Genomic DNA, 17,247 nt, shown 5'->3' with positions numbered 1-17,247 from the left:
TAGCATCAGTTGTCAGATAGAAGGGCTTAGAAAAATCTGGAAATTTCAAAATTGGAGCAGAAGTTAGCTTTTCTTTTAGAGTTTGGAATGCTCTTTCTTGACGGAAGGTCCAAACAAAAGGAGCATCTTTCTTAAGCAACTCAGTTAGAGGAGCAGCTATGGAAGAAAAATTGGCAATGAAGGATCTATAAAAACCTGCTAAGCCCACAAAGGATCTTATGGCATCAGCAGTTTTGGGAGTTGGAAAATTTAGTACTGCAGTTACTTTACTTTGGTCAGTCGTAACCCCTCTAGGAGTGACTACGTGACCAAGAAACTTAATTTCTGATCTGAAAAATTGACATTTAGACAGTTTGATCTTTAAATTGGCTTCTTCAAGCTTACCAAGTACTACATCAAGTCTTTTCAAGTGTGTATCCACGTCTTTAGACATGACGATTACGTCATCCAAGTACACCATAAGTGCATTACCTATGAGACCTCTAAAGATATTAGTCATGAGCCTTGAGAACGTGATAGGGGAAGATCGTAATCCAAACGCCATACGGAGGAAGTGATAATGACCTGTAGGAGTGGAGAATGCAGTTAGCTCTTGGCTGTCCTCGTGAAGAGGGACTTCCCAAAACCCTTGTAACAAATCTAGGGTTGAAAAGACTTTGTTATCTTCACCCAGTACAGGAAGTGGAAAGCGATCTGGAATGGTTTTCGCGTTTAACTTCCTAAAGTCAATCACTGGGCGCCAAGTACCATCCTTCTTAGGTACTAGTATCAAGGGTGCATTCCAAGGTGAATTGCTAGGTGCAATAACTCCATCATCAAGCATTTGATTGATCAATTCTTCTGCGACAGCAACTTGTGAATGAGGCATTCTGTACGCAGGTATGTAGATAGGTCTAGTACCAGGTTCAAGTGGAATACGATGGGACAATAAGTTCGTTATACCCATCTTCTCACCTGGTAAAGCAATGGCTTTACGACGTTTGTTCAACAGAGTCAACAAACGCTTGACTTCATCTGGGAAGTCAGTGGGAGCTAAGTCTTTCTCCTCAACTGGTGGAACAGATTGATCCAGTGAAGTGGATGAGGTCTCCCCGGCAGAAATAGCACCGACCCACTGGTCAGGTGACAACTCATCCTCTACCTGAACAGGGTAAGGATAGTGAACAAGGTCAACAAGATTGGTATTTGGTCTGAGGCGAACACTGTGACCAGAAGTGTTGGCCAGGTAGAAATGGATCTTACTATCTCTTACAACATGTAAGGATGGTTCAACAAATAGACCTTTTACTTTGCAAGAATCACTGTCAACTAGGACGTTATCACCATCTGGAACACTAACTACAGACACACTAGTGAGAGCACTAGCCGCAACAGAGACATCTTTCTGCAGACGGCATGTGACATCAACAAGAGATGGCATTACTAGTTGCAAGTAATTGTTTTCCGACAAGGCGTCCCCTGTGGAGGAACTACTACTCGAACTAGCAGGCATTGCAGGGATAGGTTGTGCACTCAAGGCAATCTGAGTGTCCTCGGACACTTGAGGCATCAGACTATCCTGCAAGTCTGAAGGTATAGGTGGAACACTGATGGGAGTGACAGAATTACCAGTGCCTGACCGCTTGGGTACGCTACTGGAGAATGCATTAGCTTGTAAGGACTTAATCCGTACATCATACTCTGCAGCAGTATAACAGATTTCTGATCCAAGCTGGTAACCCCAGAATGGAACGATCAAGTCGTCAATTTGTGCATGCCATCGATAAGGGTCGAGCACAATGCGTAAGTCTCGCATGGAAGCAAATCCCAGTAGAAGGTCACCAGGGAAAGTAATCTGGTCGACAACAAGGAAGGAAGCAGTGAAGTCTCTACCTTGGATAGAAAAGGTTAGGGAAGTCCGACCTTGGACACGCAGGTGAGAACCAGATACTCCACTAAGGGAGGACACATGAGTCGGTTCTACGAGAAGGACATGTCGTAACTGCTTATCCTTAAACAAACTAGACCTAATAATATTGACTTGCGCACCAGAGTCCATGAACAAATGAACGGGCGCATTATAAACAGATGCTTGCACTATAGGGCCTATGGTTGCATTGGAAGTTATGTGCAAACAGAAAGGTGGATTGTCATCAGAAAAGACTTGTTCTACTTCATCCCCAAAATCATCTACGTCAGAGACATGTGAAGCCACATCATCAGCAGGGTTGTCATTCTCGAGACTGCTTAAGGCTTCAAAGGAATTGTGAACGGGGATGGTGTACTCATTATCACCTACTGTCACCATGGGACGGTTTGACTGGGGCGCTCGAATTCCCCCGAATTGGAAGAACGAGCCTGGTTCTGGTTAGTTTGAGAATTGGAAGAATGAGCCTGATTCTGGTTATTTTGAGAACCACGATATCTGTTTCCTCTACGGGTTCTGCGGTTGGAACGGCCAAAGAAAGACCTAGAGTACTGAAGGTTATAGAGAGCATTGCACTCAGATGTGTCATGTCCATGTATTCTATGATAAGTACAGTAGGGAAGATCTGGGTACTCATCACCAGTACGACGTCTCTTAGGGTAACTATCAGGACAATTAATTGCAATATGGCCACGGAAACCACAGTTGTAACAAGTCCGCCGACTATGGTTACTGAATGTACTATGAATACTACGAGGTGTATAACGACTCTGTACACTGGTTCTTGGTGATCTCTGAGATGGTTGACGACCACGATTTGTCTCTGTGGTGCAAACAAGAGGTGGTGCAGACTGAGGCATATGTGTGACATTACTTTTGATACAAGGGAAAGTACCCTGGGGGCACAAGGAACGTACATGATTTAAGGTTGTAAGTGGTTCCATCGTCACAGTTGGAGGATGAGCCTCATAAGCACACACGGAAGCAGGTGGCATTAGTTCTTTAATTGCTCCAAAAGCTGCCAATTTAGCAAACGATGCTGTGGATGGTTTATCCTCGTCAGGGACAAAAGATGATTGGACAGCATTGATAAATGATGATAAAAGTTTGTCTAATCTAACAGCAAATGCACTCAACGATTCATTACTCATGGGTGTAGCATTCACTAGTTCCCTAAGAACGACATATGGATCAGCTGTTTTTACTGGGACAAGGAAAGAACGAATCAGTTCCTCATATTGTGACCAGTTAGTAAGATTCCTGAAGTCTCGCATATCAAGGAGATCAACAACGTGAACAGCAGCAGGGGATCGATAAAGAGCTTCTTTAGCAAGTCTGATAAGACTTTCCTCTGAAGGAGGACCTTCAACTAGAGCACTAGCACGAGAACGAATGGCTGCAAACCATGCTTCAAGACTATGTACATGGCCATTGAATAAAGGTAACGCATCAAGGGAATCACGAGTATAACTATAATATCTCGGTGTCTGAGTCGGTCTGTCAGTCGGTAAGGAACTGTGAGGACTGATGACAGGAGCAACAGTAGCCTGAGAGGTCTGAGTGTCGACATTCACTAAAGTATCACTTGACGGTATGTGAGACATAATGGCAAAGTAGCACGAGAACAAATAAGGCAAAAATAATGAACAATAAAAATGATATAAAATTCTAGAATTGAAATAAAAGATATGCAACAAATTCTGCAGAAGGAATAAAAAAAAATGTCTAAGATACACTGCAAGAGGAAGGACAACTCAAGGTCAAGAAAAAATTTACATTGAAATATACAAGTAAAAATATTACTGGAGACTGAATTAAATGCAAAATGAGCTGTCTTTACTCTTGCTAATAAAGAAATTAATTAATTAAATTTTAATTCAATGTAAAAGTATAAAATAAAATTATTAAATTGTTAAGTGGGAAATTTAAGTATTTTCTAAGAATGCATAAACAAGATTAAAATATAATTCATAAAAATATTAATAAAAGAAAATAATTCACTGCAGAACAAGTGCAACAAATTAATTCACTGCAGAACAAGTGCAACAAAATAAAGTGTAGAAATAATCACTGCAGTAATAAAGTGTCACTGGGAAAAACTCAGGTTAAATAATGAAATTAAAATATGAAGAAAAAAACTGATTGAACACCTTAACTCTTAATTGTAAATTAGACAAAACAATTTACTCAAGCAGAGTAAAGAAAACACTTTACGTTAAAAGTAATTAAAATTTCATCAAGAGTGAATTTGTTCAAAGAAATATAAAAATATGAATAAAATAAAACAAAGGAACAAAACGGGTAGGTTAACACTTAGTGGCGGGGCACACTTCATTATTATAATATATTCTTACAACAAAATCCTGCTGTGACTGATACGACAAAAATTTTCTGGCAAAAATAATGGTACACAGTCTGCGAAAAAATTAGAGGAATGAGACACTGCTGGCATACGAAAAAAGACACACATAGAAGTAAATGGATAATTTGGTGTACTGGGGTGAATATCACTGCATGAAATACAATGACAATTACTGGAGAATACAACGCTGAAAGAATACAATAAAAAAAAATTGAATCACTTCACACAGAGTGACTGACTGGTACACTACACAATAATACTTACTAGAGACAGGAGTAGCATAAAGAAAAACACAGATAAAAAAAATATAAGTGAAAACACTGAAAAACACAAGGTTTAGAGTACACAAGAAATTTACTATAAATGTCTCACACATGCAAATGTCTTTAAATCCAAGAAAAATGTCTCTAAACTATCACTGAAGTCTGTAGTGGTAGACGGGCGGTGAGGGGTGATGAGGTGAAGATGTCCTGTGGGCGGGTGGTGTTTCCTCCTACACTCACACTGTTGTCGTGAAGAAATGTGCTTTCTAGGTGAACTCGCATAACTGGCTTTATCGTTCGTGCACAGCTACCTCTTGACCAATTATGTGAGCCAAAACAGTAGTAGGACCCGGTACAAGGGTGCAAACAACCACAGGTAGATGAGGTGTCTGGTGGTGGGTGGCTGGTGGTGGGAGTGGTGGAGGTAGAGTGTGGTGGGTGAGAGACTCTCGCTGGGGCACTGCCGCGCACCCCACTCTACCCACGAAGGTGGCTTGATAAGCCCCTCTATGCCACAGGAATGGTGAAAACCACTCTTAGCATCCAACAGGGAGCACAAAGCGATATAGACAATACTTGAGAGGAACTTGGCTTACTTCTTACTGCGTGGCTTACTTCTCTCTCGCAGCTGGGTTGGCTGACTGGCTTACCCCACGAGAATGGCTGATTGGAAGACGTGTAACGATGCACAAAGCACGGAGGAGCAGTTGGATGACAGGAGACAGGCTGGATGATAGGCTGACTGGCGTTCACTTCCACAGTCTGGCTTACTGACTGGCTTAATTGCAAAATCCGGGTCAACCCCTCGGAGATTGAAGCAATTAGCACACGAACTAAGCCAGGAAGCTTGAAACGGCTGCAACAGGCTCGCAGGCTGGAGGTGGTGCGTGAGGGTAGTGCTGGTGGGTGACGGTTCACCTTTGACCCTGCCGCTACTCACAAACAGCCTTCTAACGTCTTGAATTACCCTTAAAAACGTAAATCCACGCTCCACACCGCTGTCACCATTTATCATGTGGGAGTTCGACACGTGGATTAGGTAAGAAATACTCACGTAGGCTGGTATTACGTATAATTACAGATAAGGTGGGTTGCGCCCTTACAGCCGTGACCTATCTCCTTGCTCACACTCGTAACACTGACTGACTGACTGGCCGCCCACGTACCCATAGAGGGTCTTTGAATAATGCCAGGTCAGCGCAATATGAGTTCAGATAGTGACTCAGGCAGAGACGGTTGGTCGTTGAGTCAACGGTACACTGGTTACTGGTAACTGGTTACTACTACTGAGACTTGCATTCAGTGATTATGATAAATAACTGTATGAGCACATTATTTTATTAACAATAATTACACATCAAAACCACTCCATATAAAAACAAAAGACTTGTTTGGCAGACAGTGTAAATGGTAGCAGTAATGGTGGAGAATGTCTCCAGTGAGAAGCTGGGACGCGATGAGTACACACAAAAATCACAATGCTTTCTCTTCATTCATAAAGGGATTGCCAACAAATCGTTAGATGTCTTCTGAAAGTAGAACTGATACTTATTCGCGATTATTCGTCAGATCCTGATCGTCCGTTTTGCCTGCGGCTGGCACCAGTGGCCTGATAGATTAGGCCAGCAGTCAGGAGACCTGGTCTGGGACCGGGCTGCAGGACTGTGCTACCTGAAACCTACTGCATGCACCTGGAAGAGGATAAGGATGCTTTTAAAGGTCCAGCCCCCCCACGACCCTGACCCAGACCATGCTGCCTGGTGAATAAAGACCTGATCAACCAAGCTGTTACTGCTGGCCGCACTCCTTACGCTCTACATCCCAGCTAGTCAGGAACTTAATCGATGAACTTGAAGACAGCCGGAGTTTTGGTTAAGAACTCCCCTTATGCGCGAAGGTTGTTAAAAAGGCAGAGCAAATTGCCACTCAGTTCACTCTTAGTGTACTCGTCGTGCTCTTGTTTTTTAACTTGAAGGTACTCTACGCCGTCTGCCAAATCTCTCGCTTTCATACGGAGGGATTTTGGTGTCCAGGTAACCATGCTGTAATGATCTAGCAATTGTAAAAGGCAGGAGTGACTTGCACTAAGCCCAGGTTGCCTTGGATTGTTCCATTGGTGGTACTCCATGTGATTGGCAAACTTGTTCCTTACACCCCATTCCAAGATGTGTGAAATAAGCGCTATTGGTATATAGTTTTTCGCGATTACTTTAGTGCCACCTTTGTGAAGTTGGGCAATGTCAGTGGTTCTTAAAGACTGGGTTGACATCTGTGTCCAGGTTCCTTCTTCATAGAATACTGAAGGCGTAGATAGTGATTTCTTGCAATTTTTGATGGCTATGGAGTGCCACGAGTTTGGGCCTTAGGCAGGATACATAGGTATGCTGTCGATAGGGCTATATGAAAAATTTTAGAGATTTTGGCGATATTTTGAGTCATAAGAAAAGCAGCTCAGGGTCTTCTATCTGCAAAGTGAGTAGTTCACCGAGCATAGTCTTGTTAGGTAAGACACATATGCAACAGTTAGGTATCTTTATTATGAAACGTTTCGCCTACACAGTAGGCTTCTTCAGTCAAGTACAGAAAAGTTGATAGAAGCAGAAGATACTTGAAGACGATGTAATCAGTCCATCACCCTTAAAGTTTTGAGGTGGTCAGTCCCTCAGTCTGGAGAAGAGCATTGTTCCATAGTATGAAACAATATCGAGATGAAGTGACAGGATGGAGCCTACTGTGTAGGCGAAACGTTTCATAATAAAGATACCTAACTGTTGCATATGTGTCTTACCTAACAACCTGTCGGTATTTTATACCATTTTAATGTTCAATCTGTCAGACACTGCAACACAAGGGTATCTTGGTACAGACCTGCAATCAACTTCGACAACTTCCACTAGTGAGAGCGGCTGGATTTGAGAGGGACCTGACCTCTCAACATCTGAGTTCTTACCTCTCCTAGTGGCCTACGTCTCACCTCTTGGCGCTATAAAAAGCTCCATCCTGTCACTTCATCTCCATATTGTTTCATACTATGGAACAATGCTCTTCTCCAGACTGAGGGACTGACCACCTCAAAACTTTAAGGGTGATGGACTGATTACATCGTCTTCAAGTATCTTCTGCTTCTATCAACTTTTCTGTACTTGACTGAAGAAGCCTACTGTGTAGGCGAAACGTTTCATAATAAAGATACCTAACTGTTGCATATGTGTCTTACCTAACAACCTGTCGGTATTTTATACCATTTTAATGAGCATAGTCTTATTGTGACCTCAGTATTTTGCTTATTCTTGTAGCTGGATCTTCTCTTTCTCAAGTTTGCATCTCCTTCGCCATAGAGCTCGTCCTGCCGAGGAACTGATTTAGGTCCACGGTGGTAGTTTTTTCTTCCCAACGTATCCCATTTGGGTCACGATTTATTTGGTCCCAGTTGATGATGTTTTTGAAATTGAATTTGTCGATTTCGTCCTAATGATTGATTGTATTTCCGGGGTTTCCACTGGGGTTTCCCAGGCCACTGCTGCTGCCAACAGATAATAAAAATATTGATAAATTAGACATATGTGCAACACTTGGGTATCTTTAATGAGGAAACGTTTCGCCACATAGTGGCTTCATCAGTCCATACAAAGGAGAATGGTGAAGAACAGGAGGAGTTTGAGGTAATCAGTCCCTCAGCCTTGAGTCTATGTGATTAATCCATCAGTCTTTTCAAAATGGACGTTTCCTCATTAAAGATATCCAAGTGTTGCACATGTCTAATTTATCAACTTGTCGGTTCTCTAAACCATTCATGTACAATAAAAATATTGCCGGAACAAGTTTGGGAGACTTGATTACTGCTTCCGTTGTATGCCAGATCAACCAGGCTGGGATGGATATGTAGGCCAGTGGGCTGCCAACAGTAACAACTTTGTTGACCTGTCAATTTAACAGGAAGCCTAGATCCAGTCCTGACTGCGAAATAGGAAAACTTTCGAAATCAGTCACAGGTGAAATACAGGTAAATGATATGTGTTCTTAGGCAGATTTTTATTAAAGTTTTACTGCCGAGATTGTTGCATGTCATAGGTCACAGCTCTTCAAATCTGGCAAGGCTGAGCAGGATAATGACCCTTATGAGGTGACTTTCCTAGACCAATAAACTAGAAAGCATGGTTATTGCGTACTTAGCCTGCAGGTAAAGTGCCACAGAATGTGAGGCGCGTGGGGTATATCCAAGCTGGTGCAACTGTGCATGTTTGGTCATGAAGGTCGTTGGACAAGGCACCATAGCCATTCTTTCATTGTTCCTACCCTGGAAGATACCTTTACGTGCAACTGCTCACTCATCCCTTTCATTGCATTTTTGTCTCTTGTAATAATTTTATCAACTGTTGTTGGGCACATTACTGCTTTCTCTGCCAAGAAGAATAATGTGTATGGTGTACATAGCATTTTTTAGTAATACTTAAATCTTGATTCCTGGTAAAACCTGATTAAAGAAATTAGCATGTTAGGAATAAGGATACGAGGGAAAAAATTCTGAGCTCCTCCTCAACTCTAGCGTAAGAATTTAGTTTAACCTACCATTCATTCTGGTAATATATATATATATCATAATTTACATCTGGAAAATTCTTGAGGGATTAGTCCCCAGTCTGCACAACAAAATAATTACCTGCGAAAGCAAGAGGCTTCGCAGACGGTGCAAAATACCCCCCAGTGAAAAACAGGGGCACAATAAGTGCAGAGTTAACTCAGATAATGAACCCCACCCTTCATATGTAAGTATAACTATCAACTGTCCCCTAAGTGTCTTTAAGGAATTAATAAATTAACAAGTCAGTTCCTGTGCAGCCAGGCTGCGGGACCAGCGTTGGATTATAAATATCCAGTACCAACAACCTGATTGATTAGGCCGTGACCCCTCTATCTCAACAAGAAGTATGCCAGCGGAATAATGTGAGCGGTGCACGCCAGCCTGCCTTTATGAACCTAAACAAAGATGTATTACTCATTAGCGTTTAACATTTACTTTTTGCAATAATTAAAACCTAGATTAGGACTCAGCCTAATTTCTCCCAATCCTTGAGCATGTAGTACCAATGTGAAACCCCTCACTTAGCTATGCATTTCCATAAAAACATATATGGTGCAGCAGCTTCAGTATTAGTGGCGACTTGTTACTTTTGAGCGAACTGTAGACAGGAGGGAGTAGCAGCCGTGAGGCAGCATAACGTGTGGGACCTCTCAAGGACACCCCCAACCATTCCAAAACAACCACACGTCTGTGCCCCCATCTCTTAACTTCCGCCTTCCTGCTGATTCAAGATAGTCATTTTGTTATCTTCATTATGTTCCATATTCAATTAAATATAAGTAAACAGGTGATACCAAATCATCAAGAGGAGCTTTCTGCACATGTCCACGTGAAATTTATTCAGATTTAGATAATGGATTTTTTGGAGCTCTTTATTGTCTAGCGTCAAGAATACAGTAAAGCGGTTCAACAAAATATTGCACCAGTAGATAATAAACTGGAACTAGTGCATTCCGTTATTGCTCACACTAAATGGAAAACAACAAACATCGAATCAATTTGAATTTACTTTAAATATAATGGAAATCAAAAAGATAGTTAAGAATAGTTTTTTTTATATTGTGTTTGTACGTCTTAAACAATATTATTCTTGTGAAGTATTATGAGCTAACATGGATGACAGATCAGTGATGTGTTCATTCCTCCCTCTCTCACTTTCACTACTTCCTCCTTCATCACTCATTCCTGTATTTCTGGAATGCGTTATATCCTTGACTGTTTTTAGGGAACGGCTAAATGATAGCTTTGTTGGGGTTGAACAAAGGAGACTGGTAGTACACCCGTGTACCTGATGACGGCGGAGTTCACAACAATGTTGACGCTCCACGACCAAAGGCTGGGGCGTCTCACTGGGCACGCATGCGTAATGAGTGTTACTAGCTATACAGGCTAAATAATGTTCATTACTCAGTTACTGCTATAAAACAATGACTGTACATTGCAGTATAGCAAAAAGACCTAGTATTCATCCTCACCATTAAGTTTTTCCGGCCCTCCTCCTCCTCCTCCCTTACTCTCCTTCCTCAATATTCACTAGCTCGTCAATCCCTCCCATGCATCACTTTCCACTTCTTCACTCATATCCTCTCCTACATAACTCGCTCCTCCCTATCCCGGGTGGCCTGGTGGCTAAAGCTCTCGCTTCACACACGGAGGGCCCGGGCTCGATTCCCGGCGGGGTGGAAACATTTCGATGCGTTTCCTTACACCTGTTGTCATGTTCCCCTAGCAGCGAATAGGTACCTAGGTGTTAGTAGACTGGTGTGGGTCGCATCCTGGGGGACAAGATTGAGGACCACAATGAAAGCAAGTTAGACAATCTTCCATGACGCACTGACTTTCTTGGGTTATCCTGGGTGGCTAACCCTCCGGGGTTAAAAATCCTAAGAAAATTTTATCTTATCCCTCGTCGCCCCTTATCCCTCGTCACTCCCAGTCCCTCATCACTTCTCACTGTCCCACATCACTCCTCCCAATCCCTCATCACTCGCTTTTCCTTGTCACTTTTATCCCGCATCATTCATCCCTATCCCTGTTCCTATCAGCTGATCTTTCTTTTAAAGACCATAATAAGACAAGGATAACGACAACCAGGAGGATGACGGGGTGGGTATTGAGAACCTTCAAAACAAGGGAAATAATACCAGTGGTGATACTTTTCAAGTAGCTACTGCACCCACATTTGGAATATTGCTCAGTGTTGACGGCCCCGTTCAAGACAGGAGATCGCATAGAGCCAGTAAAGCATTTAAATTACAGGGAACACTTTAAAGTCTTGAATATGTAGTCACTGGAGCGGAGGGGAGAGAAATACATAATATATACCTAGAAGGTACTCGAGGGCCTGGTCCCAAATCTGCACACTGTCAAAACAACATACTGGAGCGAGAGTTATGGGAGGAAGTGTAAGATAAAGCCAGTGAAGAGTAGGGGTGCGGTGTATCAACATCTGGGGTCCCAGACTATTTGACATCTTAATAAGAGAAGATATCAGGAACACTGCTAGAACAGGTGTAAAAGTTTTCATGAGAAAACTGGACAAGTATCTTTACCAGGTGCCAGATCAACCGGGCTGTGATGGATATATGGGGCTGCGGGCCTCCAGCAGCAACAGCCTGGTTGACCAGGCTAGCACCAGACGAGCCTGGCCCATGACCAAGCTCCGGGAGTGGAAAAACTTGCGAAACTCATCCAAGTTGTCCCGCGTCGCTCGTCCCTATCCCGCATCGCTGGTCCCTACCCCTCATCATTCCTCACTCCGAGGGAACTCGACATGTTCTTCAAATGAGTTTTCACCAGCCGGGCTGTGGTCCATACGTTGGACTGCGTGCGGCCAGCAGCAACAACCAGGTTGATCAGACCTTGATCTTTCGGGAGGCCTGGTCTGGGACCGGGCCGCGAGGTCGTTGTCCTCTGGAAACGTCCTTCAGGCACATATCACACCCTTATAAGGATATTTTGGACCAATCCCTCCAACATTATACAGATGTAATTTTTTTTCATCGAACCTACCCTAAAAAAATAAGAAACACCCTTACCATCATTCACTCCTTCACTCCAGGTGTAAAATATGAGGTTTTTATCCGTTCGCTCCAGGGAGTAAGTACAGATGAGTAACTTTGGGAATTTACAATAATTTAAATGCTAGCATTAATGCAGTTAAGGATCTCGACATTATTTAGGTCAGTAATTTTGTAGGTTTGAAGTGGGGCTGTTAGTAGGTAATGGAATTAGTGTGGATGGAGGGTGAAGTATTGTGAAGCAATGTCTAAGTATAATGAGGACTTCACTGTGTTGTGGCGTCAACAGGATGTTTTACGATAACACCAAACTTAACACTCAACGTGCTGTTGCTGCCGCCGGCCCCAGGTTGACATTATTACAACTACTACGTGCACACCACTACACTACCTTCTTCCACATCTATCGCCACTTTAATCACGTTCCAAGGCCTCTCCACTACCCCCGTAGCTCGGTTGGTAGCGTACTCGGTTCACACAGCGTGTCCATGGTTCAGTCCCCATTACGAGTGGAAACATTTGGCGTGTTTCCGTGTACCTGCTGTCTCTGTTCACCTAGCAGCAAGTAGGTGCTTGGGCGTTAGCCGACTGTTGTGGGTCGCATCCTGGGGACAGTATTAACCTAAGTTGCCCAAAAGGCTCTGCATAACCAGGAGCTTTCTATGTAGTATGTCACTGATGTCGGCTAGTTCTGTATAAGATGTATGATGTACTTGTAGAAATAGATTATTATTATTCCATTTTGAATCTGTGGCCATGCACAAAAAAATAGTTTTTCTTATTTCTCGGCTAATTAATCAAGAATTCTTGGTCATGGTTTAAGCCACCCCAGTAATTGAAGAGGACCCAATAAAAACCCATGAAACAGACCCAGGGGGAAGTGGGGGGGGGGAACTGGGGCTTTACCCTTCCCCAGGAAAAATCTCCCAAAATCAACTGCTGCCAATTTGAGGCCTATTTCATGCCACTTCCACTCTTAAACCGACCAAAAATCTTCAGTTTTCTAAGTATGGCTTTATTTACAAGAAACTACCAATAAAAACATAACCATCCTAGAGAATTCCCCGAAGTCACATTTTACCCCAAACAGTCGGGTTCCCATCATGCACTATGAATCTAGATTTTTTTTTATTGTACTGGGCATGCTCACTGCACAGACCCATTCTCTCGTGTTTAGGCCAAAATTTGCGACTCCAACAAATTTGAGGCACTAAATTGTGTACTAGTATGTTGTGGATTGTGTTTGCTATGACAGCTTAGGGGATAACATTAGGTATTGTATTGCATTCGTAAATTAGCAGCTTGCATTAATGGTGGAGCAGCCATGATATATTGTCAGCATAGAGCATTGCAGTGGTGCAGCCATAGTAATGCCAGCATAAGGGCATTACATTGATGAAATGTAGGTAAAGGTTGTCAATAAAGAAAATGTGACAGTGTGTTAGATCAACCAGGTTGTGATGACTACATAGATCTTCAGGGCACTGGTTGATCAGGCAGTCAGTTGACGTAATAATCTTGGGTCTAGTCAGGCGGTGAGGGTAAAACCTTGAAACCAGTCACAGGTTTGTCAAAGTTTGTCGTTGTGCCAGTTACAGTGGTTACCTGGAGGTTATTCTGGGGATCAACGCCCCCGCAGCCCGGTCCATGACCAGGCCTCCCGATGGATCAGGGCCTGATCAACTAGGCTGTTACTGCTGGCCGCACACAGTCCAATGTACGAGCCACAGCCCGGCTGATCCGGCATTGACTTTAGGTATCTGTCCAGCTCTCTCTTGAAGGCAGCCAGGGGCTTATTGGCAATTCCCCTAATGCTTGATGGGAGGCTGTTGAACAGTTTTGGGCCCCGGACACTTATGGTGTTTTCCCTTAGTGTACCAATGGCGCCCCTACTTTTTATTGGGGGCATTTTGCATCGCCTGCCCAGTCTTTTACTTTTGTAGGGAGTGATTTCTGTGTGCAGATTTGGGACCATTCCTTCCAAGATTTTCCAAGTGTAGATTATGATATATCTCTCCCTCCTGCGTTCCAACGAGTACAAGTCAAGTGCTTCCAAGCGTTCCCAGTAGTTAAGGTGCTTGACAGAACTTATACGTGCAGTAAAGGATCTCTGTACACTCTCTAGATCTGCGATTTCACCTGCTTTGAATGGAGATGTTAATGTACAGCAGTATTCCAGCCTAGAGAGAACAAGTGATTTGAAAAGGATCATCATTGGCTTGGCATCTCTCGTTTTGAAAGTTCTCATTATCCATCCTATCATTTTCTTTGCACGTGCAATCGTGGCACTGTTGTGATCCTTGAAAGTGAGATCCTCAGACATTACTACGCCCAGGTCCCTTACATTATTTTTTCCCCTCTATTGTATGGCCGGAGTCAGTAGTATACTCTGTTCTAGTTATTATCTCCTCCAGTTTTCCATAACGGAGTAGTTGGAATTTGTCCTCATTGAACATGTAAGAGTTTTGTAAGACTTGTCAATATAATGCAGTTTCTTGCAAATGCAATTGACAATGCATTCAGAATTGAATGTCAATATAATGCAGTTTCTTGCAAATGCAATTGACAATGCATTCAGAATTGAATATCACGTACAATGGAGGTTTTTTACCATACTTGCAATTCAATTTAGGATGTTCTGCATTTTTTCAGTTGCATTTAAAAGAAATTGCAATGTATATATAGATGAGCTGACTGTATTAAGTGGGCATATTTTAAATATTTTGTTACACATATAGCACTGAAAGGCTCCTCGCCTACTAACCTATACAGTCCTTTCCCTTGACTAATAAACTTATTCAAGAAATATGGTTACGTTAGGTCACCATTGTCTTAAAACTTATCTTTTTTCTTGTTGGTCAAGTGTTGTGTGAATGACATACAGTGGAACCTCAAAAATCGAACTTAATCCGTTCCAGGAGCTAGTTCTAAATTCGAAAAGTCTGAAATTCGAAACAATATTTCCCATAAGAAATAATGGAAATACAATCAATCCGTTCCAGAAACCCAAAAATATTCACACAAAAAATACATTTTATAGAGATTAATTACAGTTTTACATACAACAAATACTATAGTTTTTAATTATGTATAGTAATACATATAAAATAACATTTTTACTTACCTTTATTGAAGATTAGTGATGGCATCTGGAAGACAGGGAGGAGGAGAGAGGGAGTTGGGGTTAGTGTTTGGAAGGAGAATCCCGCTCCATGAGGACTTCAGGTAAAGCCCTCTCTGGGGTTACTTCCCTTCTCTGTCTTTTAATGCCATTAGGACCAGCTTGAGAGTCACTGTCTCACAAAATAACTGTCCACAGTCCTCTGTTTCTGGTGCCTCTTTAACATTTCCCTAAAATGGGACATGGTTCTGTCACTGAACTTGTTGCAAAGATGGCTTGTTTCAGCTTGCTCAGGGTGGTACTTCTGCACAAACATTTGGACATCATTCCACTTGGCACAAATCTCCTTAATCTTTGAAGAAGGCACCTCATCCACTCCCTATATTAACACCTTTCACATCATCAGCTTCCTTGATTTGTTCTTTCTTTGACAGGATAGAACCGATGGTCGACTTGTTTTTCCCATACATCCTGGCAAGCTCAACAAGTCTCTCACCACTCTCATACTTCTGTATAATTTCCTTCTTCACATCTATGGTGTTTCTCACTTTCTTTACCACAGGGGTACCACTAGCAAGTTTCTTTGGGCCCATGGCAGCTTATTTCACAGTCCCACAAGCACTAAACACAACGAAATAATCGTAAAATGCGTGAATGAGAGCGCAGGTTAGTGTTTACTCAAGCATAAACAAAGCTAGACTGCTCACAGCGCGGGGACGTGGACAGAGTGGGCGGCAGACAGGTCCCATACCCAGCGGTCTGAAAATAGGGACACAGTTTGTCCAAAAAAATGGTCCTATTTTCGAAACGTTCAATACGTGATACGTTCGATTTTTGAGGTTCCACTGTACATTAAAATTTATTTTGTTTTTGAACTACAGTATTTGATGCAAATTAATTATTGTTTATTTCTAAAGTTGCATGAAATATATTTAAGAGTAATGCTTTCATCGCAGGCCTCCACAATTGATGGCCGCCGGAAAGGAGCATGTCTGTTCTGTCAAGAATACTTCATGGACCTCTACCTTCTGGCCGAGCTCAAGACAATCTCTCTCAAAGTTACCACAGTGGATATGCTCAAGCCACCACCAGATTTCAGGTAGGTTTGTTTTAACCTTATATGATTTGCCTTACCTGTAACAGGTGCCAGGCCAGTCTGGTTATGATGCCAGTGGCTGCTTGTCAAATTAGCCATCAGCAGCCTAGTTGATCAGGCAGCCAGCAGTGAAATAACTAATGAAACTAGGATTTCACAGATATGAGTATCTATGATACAGTGACTTGGCTATCTGTTGTCTACCCATTGTTTATTGCAGGAGTCATAGTCCCCATGGTGCAGTCCCAGACCAGGCATCCTCCATGGGTGATAGCCTGATCAGTCAAACTGTTGGTATTAGCAACATTTAGTCCATCATAAACAATATAACCAGGCTGATCATTAACTGACTTGAGGATCTTGTCTAGTGCTTTCTTGAAGACAGTAGGGATCTCTTGGTAATTTCGCTTAAGTGTGTAGGGAGGGTGTTGAAAAATCTTGTTTCTTTGTACAGTGGAACCACGGTTGTTGAACTTAATTCGTTCCAGATGTCAGTTTGACAACCAAAGTAATTTTTCCCAAAAAAGAATAACATAAATAGAATTAATCCATTCCAGACCTCTGAGACGGCGATTGCGCCAAGAGGTTATTGGGTGTTTCCGGCCGGCCGGCATCTGGGCCTCCGGCATGTACCGGAGATGTTCCATTCAGTTGCCAAATGACAATATAATAATTTATTAATAAAGCAATGTATAAAATTATACAGCTCCGGGAAACCATAAAAATGAATACTAAATGAAAATTTAACTGAAATACTGGACAGTAAATCTTGCGGCTTCAAATCTTGTGGGAGAAAGCTGGTAGGCCTCTATGTGAGAGAATGGGTCTGCATGGTTAGTGTGTGCAGTATAAAAAAAATCCTGCAGCATGCAGTGCATAATGAGAAAAAACTGTGAC

General features: G+C 42.4%; 1 protein-coding gene across 2 annotated transcripts in view; it reads left to right on the top strand.

Moving 5' to 3' along the window:
- The window catches only part of Clic (chloride intracellular channel protein 5), a 154,520-nt gene that overhangs the window by 105,074 nt on the left and 32,199 nt on the right, over window positions 1–17,247 (top strand). For both annotated transcript variants that reach the window (XM_070101898.1, XM_070101904.1), the window contains exon 2: window positions 16,211–16,353. In XM_070101898.1, the coding sequence (XP_069957999.1) occupies window positions 16,211–16,353 (143 nt within the window). The remainder of the gene's footprint in view (window positions 1–16,210; window positions 16,354–17,247) is intronic.

This window comes from Cherax quadricarinatus, chromosome 5, assembly GCF_038502225.1.
Source record: "Cherax quadricarinatus isolate ZL_2023a chromosome 5, ASM3850222v1, whole genome shotgun sequence".
Lineage (NCBI taxonomy): Eukaryota > Metazoa > Arthropoda > Malacostraca > Decapoda > Parastacidae > Cherax > Cherax quadricarinatus.
This window is presented reverse-complemented; position numbering and strand designations above follow the sequence as displayed.